Genomic DNA, 18,651 nt, shown 5'->3' on the forward strand with positions numbered 1-18,651 from the left:
CTAGGGTATGTAAACTTATGAGCACAACTTTATGTTGCAGGAATAAAACAATTTCCTCTTGAGGTAAGGTGCCTAAACCCTCAATTAAATTACCAGACCATCTAGCAATGGCTCGAGTAATCCACCCACATGCTATAGTGGGTCTCTGAGCCACCCCTGCAGCTGTATACAAAGATTTGAGTGTAGTCTCAATCTTACGATCAGCTGTATCCTTTAGGGAAGCTGCACCGGGCCCAGGTAGTACTATTTTACGTGAGAGCCTGGAGACTGATGTATCCACTATCAGTGGATTTTCCCATTTTTTCCTATCCTCAGGAGGAAAAGGAAAAGATGATAATAACAGACTAGGAATTTGAAATTTCTTATCTGGATTAACCCACGGTTCTTTAAACAGTGTATTTCATTCCTTTGACACAGGAAAAGTGGCTGAGGATTTTTTCTTTATATTAAAGTAAGATTCCTCCCACTCCTCTGTCACCTTATCAGGGATATTTAGGACTTCTCTGATAGAATCTATGAGAGCCTTTACACCCTGCGACAGAGTACCCTCCCCTACCTCTACAGATGGAGCCACGCTTATCTTGGCTTCTCTGCTGCGCCTAGACACACCATGATTTATTAGCATAAACCCTTCATCTATTGTTCTCAGCTGCAATACAATACAGAGAGAACAATACATCAGGGGATTAAGGTGGTCATTCCGAGTTGCTCGCTCTGTAATTTTCTTCGCATCGCAGCGATTTTCCGCTTATTGCGCATGCGCAATGTTCGCACTGCGACTGCGCCAAGTAAATTTGCTATGAAGATTGGTATTTTACTCACGGCATTACAAGGTTTTCTCTTCGTTCTGGAGATCGGAGTGTGATTGACAGGAAGTGGGTGTTTCTGGGCGGAAACTGCCCGTTTTATGGGAGTGTGTGAAAAAACGCTACCGTTTCTGGGAAAAACGCGGGAGTGGCTGGAGAAACGGAGGAGTGTCTGGGCGAATGCTGGGTGTGTTTGTGACGTCAAACCAGGAACGACAAGCACTGAACTGATCGCACTGGAAGAGTAAGTCTCGAGCTACTCAGAAACTGCACAGAGAAGTCTTTTCGCAATATTGCAAATCTTTCGTTCGCAATTTTGAGAAGCTAAGATTCACTCCCAGTAGGCGGCGGCTTAGCGTGTGCAATGCTGCTAAAAGCAGCTTGCGAGCGAACAACTCGGAATCACCCCCTAAGTCCGACTGCCCTAACTCAGTTAATCCTATTAAAGGCCAAGATAAAGATGGCTCCATCTGTATGTCCACCTCCCCTTCCTCCATTTCTGACCAGTTATTATCAGAGTCAGAATGCAGGACATGGGCCAAAGTACGTTTTTGCGGACCAATGGTAGAGGACTGAGACGCTAGTCTGAGTACTGAGTCCTTTTGCATAAACTCAGCCATAGACTGTCTTACGTATTGCGTCTCTTTCTCAATACGAGATAATTTAGTAGAGATGTTGGAAATCATCCCCCTAATGGAGTCCAGTAATGCTGGCTCCGCCCCACTAGCTTGAGAAGGGATACTACACTAAGTACACACTAGTGAAGCCCCTAGAGAAGAGGAATACTGTGCCTTACATGAAACACACTCTTTGCCTGACATACTGTAGCAGTGACGGCACACACACATGAAAAGGTTTAAAAACACAATTAACCCACAAAGAGCCCTTCCCGAGAGACACAGAGAGAGGATAGAACCAGCACACGGTGCCCTTATCGCTAAAGCCAAGTTTAGCTGGGTCGCAGACTAAGTACCTAGATTAGGGACTTCGTACACAAGTATAATGCTCCCCCTGCTATGACCCCCTGATACCGCTGAGGTAATCTGGAGGCATCCCTGCAGTCAGCGTCTGTGTTGCTACAGTGAGGGAAACTGGCACCTGTGAGCTGCTAGATCTACTCATAGTGAAGCCCCGCCCCTGTAATGGCGCGCAGTCTTCCAGCTCTTCTTTATACTGGCTTAGTGTCTAAGTGCATAAAATGGAGTAAGCCCCCTTTTAAGCCTGTATTGCAAGTCTGGGTACTGTGTACACTACAGTGTACTAAGTCTGGAGACTCATTCCGCCCTGTGTAGAAGCCGTGCGTCTCCATTCCCTAATGCCACCATAATGGGCGGCGACCCGCTAACCAGGATGCCGGCTTAGTACTCACCACTCTTCCTTCTTCTGGCTCTGTTAGGGGTGGCGGCGTGCTGCGGGGAATGTACGCTCGCCGTGGTGGGGCTTGCGAATAGTTCCCTCAGGAGCTAGCGTCCTGTCAGGACCATTAACCCTTAGTGGGGTTGGGCCGTCCCCCCCCCCTTATGTCCCACGAAGCAGGCAGGCTGGAGCCATCCAGTCCTGCCTGAAAATAATAAAACTTTAAAAATAAATGTAGAAAACTCTTCAGGAGCTTCCAGAGATGCACATTTTCTAAACTGAGTCTGGTAGGAGGGGCATAGAGGGAGGAGCGAGCACAAGTTATCAAACTTCTATAGTGCTCATGGCTCCAAGTGGACCCGTCTATACCCCATGGTACTAAATGGATTCCCAGTATCCCCTAGGACGTAAGAGAAATACACAAAACATAACCTGTTGGTGGAACTTGAAAATAGTGGTGGGGAGCCCCTGGGTTAGAGAGTGTGTGTGCCCGTGTGAGACTGTATTAGAGATAATGGGGCTGGTGTATTAAGCCTGGAGAAGTGATAAAGCAGTGATAAGTGCAAGGTTTAATACATCTGCCCCATTGTGCCTCCATGAGATTTTATTATAGGTTATATGCCGCCACAAGATTGTTAGAAAGTATATGCCACTAGGAGCTTGTGTAAGACAGTGCCTGCCACCAGGAGTTTGTGTAAGAGAGTGCATGCCACTAGGAGATGGTTTAAGAGCGTGTGTGCCACTAGGAGATTGTGTAAGAGAGTGCGTGCCACTAGGAGATGGTGTAAAAGCGTGTGTGCCACTAGGTGATTATGTAAGAGAGTGTATGCCACTAGGAGCTTGTGTAAGAGAGTGCGCACCACTAGGAGATGGGCTAAGAGAGTGCGTGCCACTAGGAGATGGTGTAAGAGAGTGCGTGCCACTAGGAGATGGTGTAAGAGTGCGTGTCACTAGGAGATGGTGTAAAAGCGTGTGTGCCACTAGGTGATTATGTAAAAGAGTGTATGCCACTAGGAACTTGTGTAAGAGAGTGCGCACCACTAGGAGATGGGCTAAGAGAGTGCGTGCCACTAGGAGATGGTGTAAGAGAGTGCGTGCCACTAGGAGATGGTGTAAGAGTGAGTGTCACTAGGAGATGGTGTAAAAGGGTGCGTGCCACTAGGAGATTGTGTAAAAGTGTGCATTAATTTAGACCCTTTCTTATAACCTGAATCAGTACTGGAATGCATGCATTGTAATGTGGGACAATAGAGACACTTAACCTTTGGGAAACTACAGGAAGGTAGATTATTTGTATAGGTTATGAGTCAATGATGCACTTCTCAAAAAACCTATATCAAATAGTCTGATCCAAATGAGTCCAACTATTTAGAAACCATGGGCCTAATTCAGAGTTGATCGCAGCAGAAAATTTGTTAGCAGTTGGGCAAAACCATGGTGGTCATTCAGAGTTGATCGCTCGCTACATTTGTTCACAGTGCAGCGATCAGGCTAAAAAACGTCAGTTCTGAGCATGCGTATGCGGTGCAATGCGCACACGCGACGTACGGGCACAACGAAAGATGCTGTTTTGCACAGAGTCTAGCGATGCATTTCAGTCGAACTGGTTGCCACAGAGTGATTGACATGAAGTGGGCGTTTCTGTGTGGCAACTGACCGTTTTCAGGGAGTGTTCGGAAAAAAACGCCGGCGTGCCAGGGAAAATGCTGTGCGGGTGTGTGACGTCAAATCCGGAACTGAATAGTCTGAAGTGATCGCAAGCGCTGAGTAGGTTTTGAGCTACTCTGAAACTACACAAAAAAATGTTTGCAGGCGCTCTGCGATAAAAACGTTCGCACTTCTGCTAAGCTAAAATACACTGCCAGTGGGCGGCGGCATAGCATTTTAACGGGTGCTAAAAACTGCTAGAGAGCGATCAACTCGGAATGACCCCCCATGTGCACTGCAGGGGGGGCAGATGTAATATGTGCAGAGAGTTAGATTTGGGTGGAGTGTGTTCAAACTGATATATAAATTGCAGTGTAAAAATAGAGCAGCCAGTATTTACCCTGCACATAAACAAAATAACCCACCCAAATCTAACTCTCTCTGCACATGTTGTATCTGCCACACCTGCAGTGCACATGGTTTTGCCCAACTGCTAACAAATTTGCTGCTGCGATCAACTCTGAATTACCCCCTATATCCAAAGAACATACCAGTTAGAATTTGATTATCTAAATTACAAATCTACATTATTTAAAAAATGACATCAAGAATGAAGATTAACTGTGCGCAAGTCCTTATAAAGGCGACATAATGCACTTATTACAAGCAGAAGAAACACAAATAAGAAAAAGAAAATGGACTGTCCTACAACTGCTGAGGGATGTATCCTAAACATGACCCAGAGCCAGTCATGTTGTATTTGACACTACAGAGATACTGTTCAAATAGTTAATGACAATTTATTCAGAAATAGTGTAAAAAAAATAAAAATCTATGAAGCTTGTTTATCAGTTCTACAAGGATATTGCCTGTCAGCAACACTTACATGTATGCAGGCACTCTGTGACTGTGGTTGGCTTGATAAGATATCCTTTGCAGATATAACAGGTGATGTAAGGATTGAATTCTTTTACAAAGCACCTTCTTTGGGCTGCCATTGACAAGATGCCTGGAGACAAATGATCCCTGGACACAGGCAGAGACCGAAGGATGGACCAAGATTTAAAGAGCGTCAAATTTCTCCAAATTTCTCACATTTTTATCAACGTGATGACTGTCCTCAAGATGAACCTTACGAAAATAACGCTCATTGCTTCAATTTGCCTTTGGCTGTTTAATGTGTGTTACACCTCTAGGCTCCTGCTAAATAAGAGAACAAGAATTAATTCCACTGCATAAAACAGGTGATGGTCAGGACACCCTAATACAACTATTGATAGGAAACAAAATACATTGTTATACAAATAACATTAACATTCATCATTTTAGAATGTAAGCTCTCACGAGCAGGGCCCTCTTCGCTCATGTGCTTATCCTTTTCTTACTTTAATAATCTTCAACTGCCCAAATCCCGCAGTTTTTTTATCCACCTTGAAACTTATCTCTATGTCGTTTATGCTTAGTTACCCTGTACTTGTCCTATATTGTCTTCAACTGTAAGTCACTGTTTTCCTGTTTTGATTATGTGCATATGTACTCTGTAATTGGGCGCTGCAGAACCCTTGTGGCACCATATAAATAAAGGATAATAATAATAATAATAAATAAGAATTTACTCACCGGTAATTCTATTTCTCGTAGTCCGTAGTGGATGCTGGGACTCCGTAAGGACCATGGGGAATAGCGGCTCCGCAGGAGACTGGGCACAACTAAAAGAAAGCTTTAGACTAACTGGTGTGCACTGGCTCCTCCCACTATGACCCTCCTCCAGACTTCAGTTAGGATACTGTGCCCGGAAGAGCTGACACAATAAGGAAGGATTTTGAATCCCGGGTAAGACTCATACCAGCCACACCAATCACACCGTATGACTCGTGATACAATACCCAGTTAACAGTATGATAACAACTGAGCCTCTCAACAGATGGCTCAACAATAACCCTTTAGTTAAACAATAACTATATACAAGTATTGCAGACAATCCGCACTTGGGATGGGCGCCCAGCATCCACTACGGACTACGAGAAATAGAATTACCGGTGAGTAAATTCTTATTTTCTCTGACGTCCTAAGTGGATGCTGGGACTCCGTAAGGACCATGGGGATTATACCAAAGCTCCCAAACGGGCGGGAGAGTGCGGATGACTCTGCAGCACCGAATGGGCAAACTCTAGGTCCTCCTCAGCCAGGGTGTCAAACTTGTAGAATTTAGCAAATGTGTTTGACCCCGACCAAGTAGCTGCTCGGCAAAGTTGTAGAGCCGAGACCCCTCGGGCAGCCGCCCAAGAAGAGCCCACCTTCCTCGTGGAATGGGCTTTCACTGATTTAGGATGCGGCAGTCAAGCCGCAGAATGTGCAAGCTGAATCGTACTACAGATCCAGCGAGCAATAGTCTGCTTTGAAGCAGGTGCACCCAACTTGTTGGGCGCATACAGGATAAATAGCGAGTCAGTCTTTCTGACTCTAGCTGTCCTGGAAACATAAATTTTCAGGGCCCTGACTACGTCCAGGAACTTGGAAGCCTCCAAGTCTTTAGTAGCCGCAGGCACCACGATAGGTTGGTTCAGATGAAAGGCTGATACCACCTTAGGGAGAAATTGGGGACGAGTCCTCAATTCTGCCCTATCCATATGGAAAATCAGATAAGGGCTTTTACATGACAAAGCCGCCAATTCTGATACACGCCTGGCCGAAGCCAAGGCCAACAACATGACCACTTTCCACGTGAGATACTTCAATTCCACGGTTTTAAGTGGCTCAAACCAATGTGACTTTAGGAAATCCAACACCACGTTGAGATCCCAAGGTGCCACTGGAGGCACAAAAGGGGGCTGAATATGCAGCACTCCCTTAACAAAAGTTTGAACTTCAGGTAGTGAAGCCAGTTCTCTCTGGAAGAAAATCGATAGAGCCGAAATCTGGACCTTAATGGAACCCAATTTTAGGCCCATAGTCACCCCTGACTGTAGGAAGTGCAGGAAACGGCCCAGCTGAAATTCATCCGTTGGGGCCTTCCTGGCCTCACACCACGCAACATATTTTTGCCATATGCGGTGATAATGGTTTGCGGTTACTTCTTTCCTAGCTTTAATCAGCGTAGGAATGACTTCCTCCGGAATGTCCTTTTCCTTCAGGATCCGGTGTTCAACCGCCATGCCGTCAAACGCAGCCGCGGTAAGTCTTGGAACAGACAGGGCCCCTGCTGCAGCAGGTCCTGTCTGAGCGGCAGAGGCCATGGGTCCTCTGAGATAATTTCTTGAAGTTCCGGGTACCAAGCTCTTCTTGGCCAATCCGGAACAATGAGTATAGTTCTTACTCCTCTTCTCCTTATTATTCTCAGTACCTTTGGTATGAGAGGAAGAGGAGGGAACACATAAACCGACCGGTACACCCACGGTGTCACTAGAGCGTCCACAGCTATCGCCTGCGGGTCCCTTGACCTGGCGCAATATCTTTCTAGCTTTTTGTTTAGGCGGGACGCCATCATGTCCACCTGTGGCCTTTCCCAACGGTTTACAATCAGTTGGAAGACTTCTGGATGAAGTCCCCACTCTCCCGGGTGGAGGTCGTGCCTGCTGAGGAAGTCTGCTTCCCAGTTGTCCACTCCCGGAATGAACACTGCTGACAGTGCTAAGACGTGATTTTCCGCCCATCGGAGAATCCTTGTGGCTTCTGCCATCGCCGTCCTGCTTCTCGTGCCGCCCTGTCGGTTTACATGGGCGACCGCCGTGATGTTGTCTGACTGGATCAGTACCGGCTGGTTTTGAAGCAGGGGTTTTGCCTGACTTAGGGCATTGTAAATGGCCCTCAGTTCCAGAATATTTATGTGTAGGGAAGTCTCCTGACTTGACCATAGTCCTTGGAAGTTTCTTCCCTGTGTGACTGCCCCCCAGCCTCGAAGGCTGGCATCCGTGGTCACCAGGACCCAGTCCTGTATGCCGAATCTGTGGCCCTCTTGAAGATGAGCACTCTGCAGCCACCACAGCAGAGACACCCTGGTCCTTGGAGACAGGGTTATCAGCCGATGCATCTGAAGATGCGATCCGGACCACTTGTCCAACAAGTCCCACTGAAAGGTTCTTGCATGGAACCTGCCGAATGGAATTGCTTCGTAGGAAGCTACCATCTTTCCCAGGATACGCGTGCAGTGATGCACCGACACCTGTTTTGGTTTTAGGAGGCCTCTGACTAGAGATGACAGCTCCTTGGCCTTCTCCTCCGGGAGAAACACTTTTTTCTGTTCTGTGTCCAGAACCATCCCCAGGAACAGTAGACGTGTCGTAGGGACCAGCTGTGACTTTGGAATATTTAGAATCCAGCCGTGCTGTTGTAGCACCTCCCGAGATAGTGCTACCCCGACCAACAACTGCTCCCTGGACCTCGCCTTTATCAGGAGATCGTCCAAGTACGGGATAATTAAAACTCCCTTCTTTCGAAGGAGTATCATTTCGGCCATTACCTGGGTAAAGACCCTCGGAGCCGTGGATAGACCGAACGGCAACATCTGGAATTGGTAATGACAATCCTGTACCACAAATCTGAGGTACTCCTGGTGAGGATGGTAAATGGGGACATGCAGGTAAGCATCCTTGATGTCCAGTGATACCATGTAATCCCCCTCGTCCAGGCTTGCAATAACCGCCCTGAGCGATTCCATCTTGAACTTGAATTTTTTTATATATGTGTTCAAGGATTTCAAATTTAAAATGGGTCTCACCGAACCGTCCGGTTTCGGTACCACAAACATTGTGGAATAGTAACCCCATCCTTGTTGAAGTAGGGGCACCTTTACTATCACCTGCTGGGAATACAGCTTGTGAATTGCCTCTATCACTGCCTCCCTGCCTGAGGGAGTTGTTGGCAAGGCAGATTTGAGGAAACGGCGGGGGGGAGACGTCTCGAATTCCAGCTTGTACCCCTGAGATACTACTTGAAAGATCCAGGGATCCACCCGTGAGCGAGCCCACTGATCGCTGAAATTCTTGAGACGGGCCCCCACCGTACCTGGCTCCGCCTGTGGAGCCCCAGCGTCATGCGGTGGACTTAGAGGAAGCGGGGGAGGACTTTTGCTCCTGGGAACTGGCTGTATGCTGCAGCTTTTTCCCTCTGCCTCTGGGCAGAAAGGACGCGCCTTTAACCCGCTTGCCCTTATGGGGCCGAAAGGACTGTACCTGATAATACGGTGCTTTCTTTGGCTGTGAGGGAACATGGGGTAAAAATGCAGACTTCCCAGCAGTTGCTGTGGAAACTAGGTCCGAGAGACCATCCCCGAACAACTCCTCACCTTTATAAGGCAAAACTTCCATGTGCCTTTTTGAGTCTGCATCACCTGTTCACTGCCGAGTCCATAACCCTCTCCTGGCAGAAATGGACATTGCACTTATTTTAGATGCCAGCCGGCAAATATCCCTCTGTGCATCTCTCATGTATAAGACTGCGTCTTTAATATGCTCTACGGTTAGCAATATAGTGTCCCTGTCTAGGGTACCAATATTTTCCGACAGGGAATCTGACCACGCAGCTGCAGCACTGCACATCCATGCTGAAGCAATAGCTGGTCTCAGTATAATACCTGTGTGTGTATATACAGACTTCAGGATAGCCTCCTGCTTTCTATCAGCAGGTTCCTTTAGGGCGGCCGTATCCGGAGACGGTAGTGCCACCTTCTTTGACAAGCGTGTGAGCGCTTTATCCACCCTAGGGGATGTTTCCCAACGTGACCTATCCTCTGGCGGGAAAGGGTACGTCATTAGTAACCTTTTAGAAATTACTAGTTTCTTATCGGGGGAAGCCCACGCTTCTTCACACACTTCATTTAATTCCTCAGATGGAGGAAAAACTACTGGTAGTTTTTTCTCTCCAAACATAATACCCTTTTTTTGTGGTACCGGGGGTAACATCAGAAATGTGCAACACATTTTTCATTGCCTCAATCATGTAACGTGTGGCCCTATTGGAAGTTACATTAGTCTCATCGTCGTCGACACTGGAGTCAGTATCCGTGTCGACATATGTGTCTGCCATCTGAGGTAGCGGGCGTTTTAGAGCCCCTGATGGCTTTTGAGACGCCTGGGCAGGCACAGGCTGAGAAGCCGGCTGTCCCATATTTGGTACGTCGTCAAACCTTTTATGTAAGGAGTCGACACTGTCACGTAGTTCCTTCCACATAACCATCCACTCAGGTGTCGGCCCCGCAGGGGGTGACATCACATTTATAGGCATCTGCTCCGCCTCCACATAAGCCTCCTCATCAAACATGTCGACACAGCCGTACCGACACACCGCATACACACAGGGAATGCTCTGACAGAGGACAGGACCCCACAAAGCCCTTTGGGGAGACAGAGAGAGAGTATGCCAGCACACACCAGAGCGCTAAATAACACAGGGATCCCACTATAAATGAGTGTTTTTTCCCTTATAGCTGCTTATATTATATATACTGCTCCTAAATTTAGTGCCCCCCCCTCTATTTTTTACCCTTATGTAGCTTGACACTGCAGGGGAGAGCCAGGGAGCATCCTTCCAGCGGAGCTCTGAGGGAAAAATGGCGCCAGTGTGCTGAGGGAGATAGCCCCGCCCCTTTTCCGGCGGACTTCTCCCGCTTTTTCTGGAATTCTGGCAGGGGTATTTTTACACCTATATAGCCTTCCTGACTATATATGGTGTAGATTTGCCAGCCAAGGTGTATTATATTGCCCTCAGGGCGCCCCTCCCCCAGCGCCCTGCACCCATCAGTGACCGGAGTGTGAGGTGTGCATGAGGAGCAATGGCGCACAGCTGCAGTGCTGTGCGCTACCTTGTTGAAGACAGAAGTCTTCTGCCGCCGATTTTCCGGAACACTTCTTGCTTCTGGCTCTGTAAGGGGGCCGGCGGCGCGGCTCCGGGACCGAACGATCGAGGTCGGGTCCTGTGTTCGATCCCTCTGGAGCTAATGGTGTCCAGTAGCCTAAGAAGCCCAAGCTACCTCCAGTCAGGTAGGTTCGCTTCTTCTCCTCTTAGTCCCTGTTGCCAGCAGATCTCACTGTAAAATAAAAAACCTAAATATACTTTCTTTCTAGGAGCTCAGGAGAGCCCCTAGTGTGCATCCAGCTCAGCCGGGCACAAGATTCTAACTGAAGTCTGGAGGAGGGTCATAGTGGGAGGAGCCAGTGCACACCAGTTAGTCTAAAGCTTTCTTTTAGTTGTGCCCAGTCTCCTGCGGAGCCGCTATTCCCCATGGTCCTTACGGAGCACCCAGCATCCACTTAGGACGTCAGAGAAATTCAGAATAAACATTCATATAAAATACATTGATGTGCTTATTTTAATTTAAGGCCGTCTACACACCAGAACAATGTGTACGCGGTTGATATGCCAGCGACGGGCCAGTATGTCATATCCGTGGAAACACATCAGAGCGATGTAATGAAGGATTGAACGACAACTGTTCCGTCCTTCATTACTATGCACCGGGTCACAGATCTTCCAGTTAGCCGTGAAGCGTGGCCAACCGGAAGAAATCGCACGCAATTGCAGGAGAGCGCAAACTGCAGGTACACTCTGTACAATCCGGCCGACATGTCATTTCGATTTGGCTGGAAATGATGTATCAATCCAACATCATTCAGGTATGTACTCCTCCTTAGAGTTATAATGCTTCTTTCATTCAAAGTTTAAATAAAGGTTCAATCAAATAGATTTCTAACTTTACAGTTCCTTATTTACTTAAATATCAACACAACACAGCTTATTTGCTTAAATAAGTAAGCAGTATTAGCACAAATGTGAAATACAGCAGAACTCTTACGTTCTTATTAATGGACAATTGGCATAAACCAGAGGTTCTCAAATGCGGTCGTCAAGGCACCCCAACAGTCCAAGTTTTAAGGTTATCCATGCTTGGCCACAGGTGACTTAATTAGCACCTCAGTCAATTTGATTTAACCATCTATACTGAGCAATGGATATAACTAAAACCTGGACCGTTGGGGTGCCTTGATGACCGCGTTTGAGAACCTCTGGCATAATTATTTATGCATTCAGCAGAGTAATACTTAGTTTGAGAGAGAATCGTGACAGCTCCCAAATAGGCCTGAGATTCCAGAACTGATTTACTTTATGTTTTGTTACTCTTTGAGCAGTTACTGAATCAGGAACATAGCATTGTCAGCAGCGTCAGAACTACTGTTATGGCAGGGGCTGTGGTGGCTCTAGGTTCAGGAGATAAATGTAAGCCAACAAGGCCAGTCTACCCTACTGAGAGCCCCACTATGCTCTTCTTTAATTATGTGTGCAATACTCTGTCTATTCAGACAGGTGTATAAGGCAATGGGCCCACGGAGCAAAATGGTGCATGTAGCATTTTGCTTCAATATATAGGGTGGGATGTAATGAAGTCCGAGTTCAGCGGCCGTGCGGGATTCCGGACGAACTCAGATTTTGTTTTTAAAGGGACAATCATTTACAAGGCTAAACCATGCCTAGTAAATGACAGACCCTTCAAAACTTCAGAGTTCGGCCAGCATCCCGCACGGCCGCTGAACTCAGACTTCATTACATTCCGCCGCCAATGTTTGTTTCCATAAACCTTACTTGCAGAATGATGAATACTGAATTTTCTTCTGTATCTAGTACATATAACCATGATAAATACGGAATCTCAGGAGAAATCCATTCATGTGGACATGGTAAACTCCATATTTTATTGAAAGCACTTCATGCAGAACTGCCGACCTAGTGATCAACTACTCGATACAACAGCAAACTGTACCACACCGCACACTGGCTCACTCGCCTGAAACTTCTGGGAAACTACAGATTCTGGGGGAGTTCTCCTGGCAGAGCCAATCCTCCTGCATCCTACCCACTCCACCTGTGAAGTGAGCAGGGGTGTGATGATGTGATTCACTGCATTACTTTGTAGGAAGCTGGAGCTTGTTGAAGTGATTTGTGGATCCACACCCCTGCTGCTCCCACCTTCACCTATAGCTATGGGTAACTTCTCCACCTTTCCTTTTTCCAAGACTTGAATACATACCACCCTAAGAGACCATCATTCAGACTAAACTAGGGGTAGATATATCAAAGTTTGGAGAGAGATAAAGTATCAACCAATTAGTTTCTGAAATTTTTCAAGCACATCCTGTCAAATTATAGTTAAAAAATGGTTGGTTGGTTGGTTGGTTGGTTGGTTGGTTGGTTGGTTGGTACTTTATCTCTCCATGCTTTCATCCATCTCCCCTTGGGTCTGATCCAATGGAATACCAAGAATACTCTAGTGTGCCCCTGGTTTATAACATTGTGAGGATGTGGGATACTGTTTTCAGTAAGATGCTGGCCTGATACAAGCCAATCAGTTCCTAAGAAAAATCACCATAACATAATATACAATAGACAAGATGTGCCATGTCCACCCTGGTAAATGACCCCATGCACTGTGAGGAAAATCAAATATAATAGGAAAAGTGAAAAAAAAAAAAAAAAGAAGTAAAGTTCACTGTATTCAATTACTATGAATATTGTAATAGCTGATCACTCAAAAGCCACTGTGGGTCATTTACAGTAACTCCACTAGATTTCTACACTTGACAAAACCTGTTCGCAGCAATGCATGCTGCAGCAGAACCTTAGCTACTTGTTATCACAGCTCACTTAAAAAAAAAAAAAAACAAGCAAAAATCTTAATGTAAAGCCATTCTGTTATTATGGAATTTTCATTACTTTAAGCACAGACCACACAGTCCCCGCCCACTGAGACACAGAACGGCTTTCCCCCAGGCAGCAAAAGTTTAGATAAGTGTATGACCTGATTAAATCTTACACCAAGTTTTACCATAAAAGATTTATCATTGTTTCTTTTCTTAATTTATGTAAAATTGAAAGCAGAGATTATAGAGATGTATTACAACAAAAATAAATAAATTAAATGAAACCAGTTATTTGTTTTATTCAGTTATATGACTGAGCTTGTGAAATCTGGCTCAAAATAAAAAAATAGTCCATAGCTGGGCAATGGTCTCCCTGATTTCCCTTGAACGCCTGGACAAACGATCTACACACTGTGCAATCTTACAAACCACCAAACGATATATTGTGCGTCATTTCATCAGGTACAAAATACTCTGCTCCCAGAGTTTCCTCATAATTTATTATTGCAACGATCTGTGTTGAAATGGGTGTGGTATAACAGATAGACAGTATCTGGTTAGACAGTCAATAGATAGACACATGTTAGACAGTCAAAAGGTCGACATGAAAATGGTTGACAAAAAAAAGGTAGACCCTTTTTTTTTTTTTGCATTTTTGGGGTTTGTGTGGATCATTTTCTCATCTGGGATCCCCAATTAAAGAAAAGGCATCCCCTCGCTGCGCTCGCCACAAGGTTTATAACCAACTCTATGCCAACATGGATAGAGAAGGTATGAAAAAGTCCAAATACATGTAAAATTTTAAAAAAACCTGTCTACCTTTTTTATGTCAACCATTTTCATGTCGACATTTTGTACTGTCTACCTTTTTCATGTTGACCTTTTCACCCTGTCGACCTAATGTCTGTCTAACATATGGTGTCTATCTATTGACTGTATAACTAGACGCTGTATTTCTATCATCCGGATACCGCTGAAATACCCTTCTTGTCAATTTACTAGTTCAAGACAGGTGACTGCAAGCATAAATTAAGAGGGAAGTCCAGAAACAGAGCATTTTGTACCTGATAGACACTTCAGCATGACCCATTCTGAGGTAATGGGGAGTTTACAAGCTACTCTATAGCAGTGACTACATGCACATAATTATCTATATTTACAGGAGTTGTGATGGGCTAGTCATTTCTACATTACAATACATAGGGAAATCCTATGATGTCACTACAAAATTTCCTACCAGAGTGCAGAGGAAGCCTGAATTAGATAATTTTCTGTCAGATAGATCAAATGAGGCCAATTAAAACAAATTATACCCCTTTCACACATGCCCATACCTCCCAACATTACCCTCTCCAGGAGGGACACAATGCTCTGCTTCTGGACTTTTCTCTTAATGTATGATTGCCGGCACCTGTGTTGAACAGGTTAATGAATAAGAAAGGTGTCTCACCACAGGTGATGACAATCAAAAATAAAGAGGAAAATCCAGAAGCAGAGCATTCTGTCCCTCCTGGAGAGGGTCATGTTGGGAGGTATGCATGCAACTATATCCCTGGTTTTTGCACATGACTGGGCATCAACCAGATATATCAGCATGTGTGAAAGGAAACAACCCGAGACGATACACAATCCTACTCCAGATAATTTGCCGACTTGCTAGACCCACCAAATTCCCAGGTCATATGTCTGAAAATAAGATTTTACTCACCGGTAAATCTATTTCTCGTAGTCCGTAGTGGATGCTGGGGACTCCGTAAGGACCATGGGGAATAGACGGCTCCGCAGGAGACTGGGCACATCTAAAGAAAGATTTAGGACTATCTGGTGTGCACTGGCTCCTCCCCCTATGACCCTCCTCCAAGCCTCAGTTAGGAACTGTGCCCGGAAGAGCTGACACAATAAGGAAGGATTTTGAATCCCGGGTAAGACTCATACCAGCCACACCAATCACACTATATAACACGTGATAGGAACCCCGGTTAACAGTATGATAACAATTGGAGCCTCTGAAGAGATGGCTCACAACAAAACCCGATTTTTGTAACAATAACTATGTACAAGTATTGCAGACAATCCGCACTTGGGATGGGCGACCAGCATCCACTACGGACTACGAGAAATAGATTTACCGGTGAGTAAAATCTTATTTTCTCTGACGTCCTAGTGGATGCTGGGGACTCCGTAAGGACCATGGGGATTATACCAAAGCTCCCAAACGGGCGGGAGAGTGCGGATGACTCTGCAGCACCGAATGAGAGAACTCCAGGTCCTCCTTAGCCAGGGAATCAAATTTGTAGAATTTAGCAAACGTGTTTGCCCCTGACCAAGTAGCTGCTCGGCAAAGTTGTAAAGCCGAGACCCCTCGGGCAGCCGCCCAAGATGAGCCCACCTTCCTTGTGGAATGGGCTTTTATTGAATTAGGCTGCGGTAATCCTACCGCAGAATGCGCCAGCTGAATAGTGCTACAAATCCAGCGCGCAATAGACTGCTTAGAAGCAGGAGCACCCAGCTTGTTGGGTGCCTACAAGATAAACAGCGAGTCAGTTTTTCTGACTCCAGCCGTCCTGGAAACATAAATTTTCAGGGCCCTGACTACGTCCAGCAACTTGGAATCCTCCAAGTCCCTAGTAGCCGCAGGCACCACAATAGGTTGGTTCAAGTGAAAAGCTGAGACCACCTTCGGGAGAAACTGAGGACGAGTCCTCAATTCTGCCCTATCCATCTTATGACCACTTTCCACGTGAGATATTTTAATTCCACAGTCTTAAGTGGTACGAACCAATGTGATTTCAGGAATGCCAAAACCACATTGAGATCCCAAGGTGCCACTGGGGGCACAAAAGGAGGCTGAATATGCAGAACTCCTTTGACAAAAGTCTGAACTTCAGGCAGTGAAGCCAGTTCTTTCTGGAAGAAAATCGACAGAGCCAAAATCTGGACCTTGATGGACCCCAATTTGAGGCCCAACGTCACCCCTGCTTGCAGGAAGTGTTGGAATCGACCCAGTTGAAATTCCTCCTTCGGGGCCTTCATGGCCTCACACCAAGCAACATATTTCCGCCAAATGCGGTAATAATGTCTTGCGGTGACATCCTTCCTGGCTTTGATCAGGGTAGGGATGACTTCCTCCAGAATACCCTTGTCCTTTAGGATCCGGTGTTCAACCGCCATGCCGTCAAACGCAGCCGCGGTAAGTCTTGGAACAGACAGGGTCCCTGCTGCAGCAGGTCTTGTCTGAGCGGCAGAGGCCAAAGGTCCTCTGCCCGCATCTCTTGAAGTTCCGGGTACCAAGCTCTTCTTGGCCAATCCGGAACCACGAGTATGGTTTTCACTCCTCGCCTTCTTATTATTCTCAGTACCCTGGGTATGAGAGGTAGAGGTGGAAACACATAAACCGACTGGTACACCCACGGTGTCACTAGTGCGTCCACAGCGATCGCCTGAGGGTCCCTTGACCTGGCGCAATATCTTTTCAACTTTTTGTTGAGGCGGGACGCCATCATGTCCACCCGTGGTCATTCCCAACGGTTTACCCGCATTTGGAAAACTTCTGGAAGAAGTCCCCATTCTCCCGGGTGTAGGTCGCCCATCGGAGAATCCTTGTGGCTTCTGCCATCGCCATCCTGCTTCTTGTGCCGCCCTGTCTGTTTACATGGGCGACCGCCGTGATGTTGTCTGATTGGATCAGTACCGGCTGGTTCTGAAGCAGGGGCCTTGCTTGGCTTAGGGCATTGTAAATGGCCCTTAGCTCCAGAATAATTATGTGAAGCGAAATCTCCTTGGAAATTTCTTCCCTGTGTGACTGCACTCCAGCCCCGAAGGCTGGCCTCCGTGGTCACCAGGACCCAGTCCTGTATTCCGAATCTGCGGCCCTCTAGTAGATGAGCCCTCTGCAGCCACCACAGCAGCGACACCCTGTTTCTTGCCGACAGGGTTATCCGCTGTTGTATCTGTAGATGGGACCCGGACCATTTGTCCCACAGGTCCCACTGGAACGTCCTTGCGTGGAACCTTCCGAATGGAATTATGCTTCGTACGAAGCTACCCTTTTTTTTCAGGACTCGTGTGCTTCCACTGGAAGAAGCACTCTTTTCTGGTCTGTGTCCAGAATCATTCCCAGGAACAGAAGACGTGTCGTCGGGACCAGCTGTGACTTTGGAATATTGAGAATCCAGTCGTGCTGTTGTAGCACTGCCCGAGAGAGTGCTACCCCCACTACCAACTGTTCTTTGGACCTCGCCTTTATCAGGAGATCGTCCAAGTACGGGATAATAAAAACTTCCTTCTTGCGAAGGAGTATCATCATTTCGGCCATTACCTTGGTAAAGACCTTCGGTGCCGTGGACAACTCCAACGGCAGCGTCTGGAACGGATAGTGACAGTCCTGTACCACACATCTGAGGTACTCCTGGTGAGGAGGGTAAATGGGGACATGCAGGTACGCATCCTTGATGTCCAGGGAGACCCTGTAATCCCCCTCGTCCAGGCTCGTAATAACCGCCCTGAGCGATTCCATCTCGAACTTGAATCTTCTGATATAAAAGTTCAAGTATTTTAATTTTAAGATGGGTCTCACCGAACCGTTCTGTTTCGGTACCACAACCATTGTGGAATAGTAACCCCTTCCTTGCTGAAGGAGGGGCACCTTGACAATCACTTGTTGTGATTATATTGTTGAATAGCCACCAACACCGCCTCCCTGGCAGAGGGAGGTGCCGGTAAGGCAGATTTTAGGAAACGGCGGGGGGAAGAATGTCTCGAACTCCAGCCTGTACCCCTGAGATACTACTTGAAGGACCCAGGGATCCATGTGAGAGAGCACACTGGGCGCTGAAATTTCTGAGACGGGCCCCCAACGTACCCGGGTCCGCCTGAGCAGCCCCAGCGTTATGCTGTGGACTTACCGGACGCAGGGAGGACTTCTGCTCTTGGGAACTAGCTGTGTGCTGCAGCTTTTTCCTCTACCTTTGCCTCTCGGCAGAAAGGATGAGCCTCTAGCCCTCTTGCTTTTCTGGGGCCGAAAGGACTGTACTTGATGATACGGTGCTTTCTTTTGTTGTGGGGTAGCCTGTGGCAAAAAAGTCGATTTCCCAGCAGTAGCTGTGGAAACGAGGTCTGAAAGACCATCCCCAACAGTTTTACCCACTTATAGGGCAAAACTTCCATGTGCCGATTCGAGTCGGCATCGCCTGACCATTGCCGAGTCCATAACC

At 46.7% G+C, this 18,651-nt stretch overlaps 1 protein-coding gene across 9 annotated transcripts in view; it reads right to left on the reverse strand.

Annotated features, from left to right (window-relative positions):
- The window catches only part of PCGF5 (polycomb group ring finger 5), a 351,904-nt gene that overhangs the window by 158,726 nt on the left and 174,527 nt on the right, over positions 1–18,651 (reverse strand). For 5 of the 9 annotated variants that reach the window (XM_063961667.1, XM_063961672.1, XM_063961663.1 and 2 more), the window contains one exon: positions 4,696–5,009. In XM_063961667.1, the coding sequence (XP_063817737.1) occupies positions 4,696–4,807 (112 nt within the window). In that variant the 5' untranslated portion in view covers positions 4,808–5,009. Of the gene's footprint in view, positions 1–4,695; positions 5,013–18,651 lie in introns of all 9 variants that reach the window. The other 4 variants (XM_063961666.1, XM_063961665.1, XM_063961664.1 and 1 more) reach the window with 1 other exon arrangement.

This window comes from Pseudophryne corroboree, chromosome 3, assembly GCF_028390025.1.
Source record: "Pseudophryne corroboree isolate aPseCor3 chromosome 3, aPseCor3.hap2, whole genome shotgun sequence".
NCBI classification, from domain to species: Eukaryota; Metazoa; Chordata; class Amphibia; order Anura; family Myobatrachidae; genus Pseudophryne; species Pseudophryne corroboree.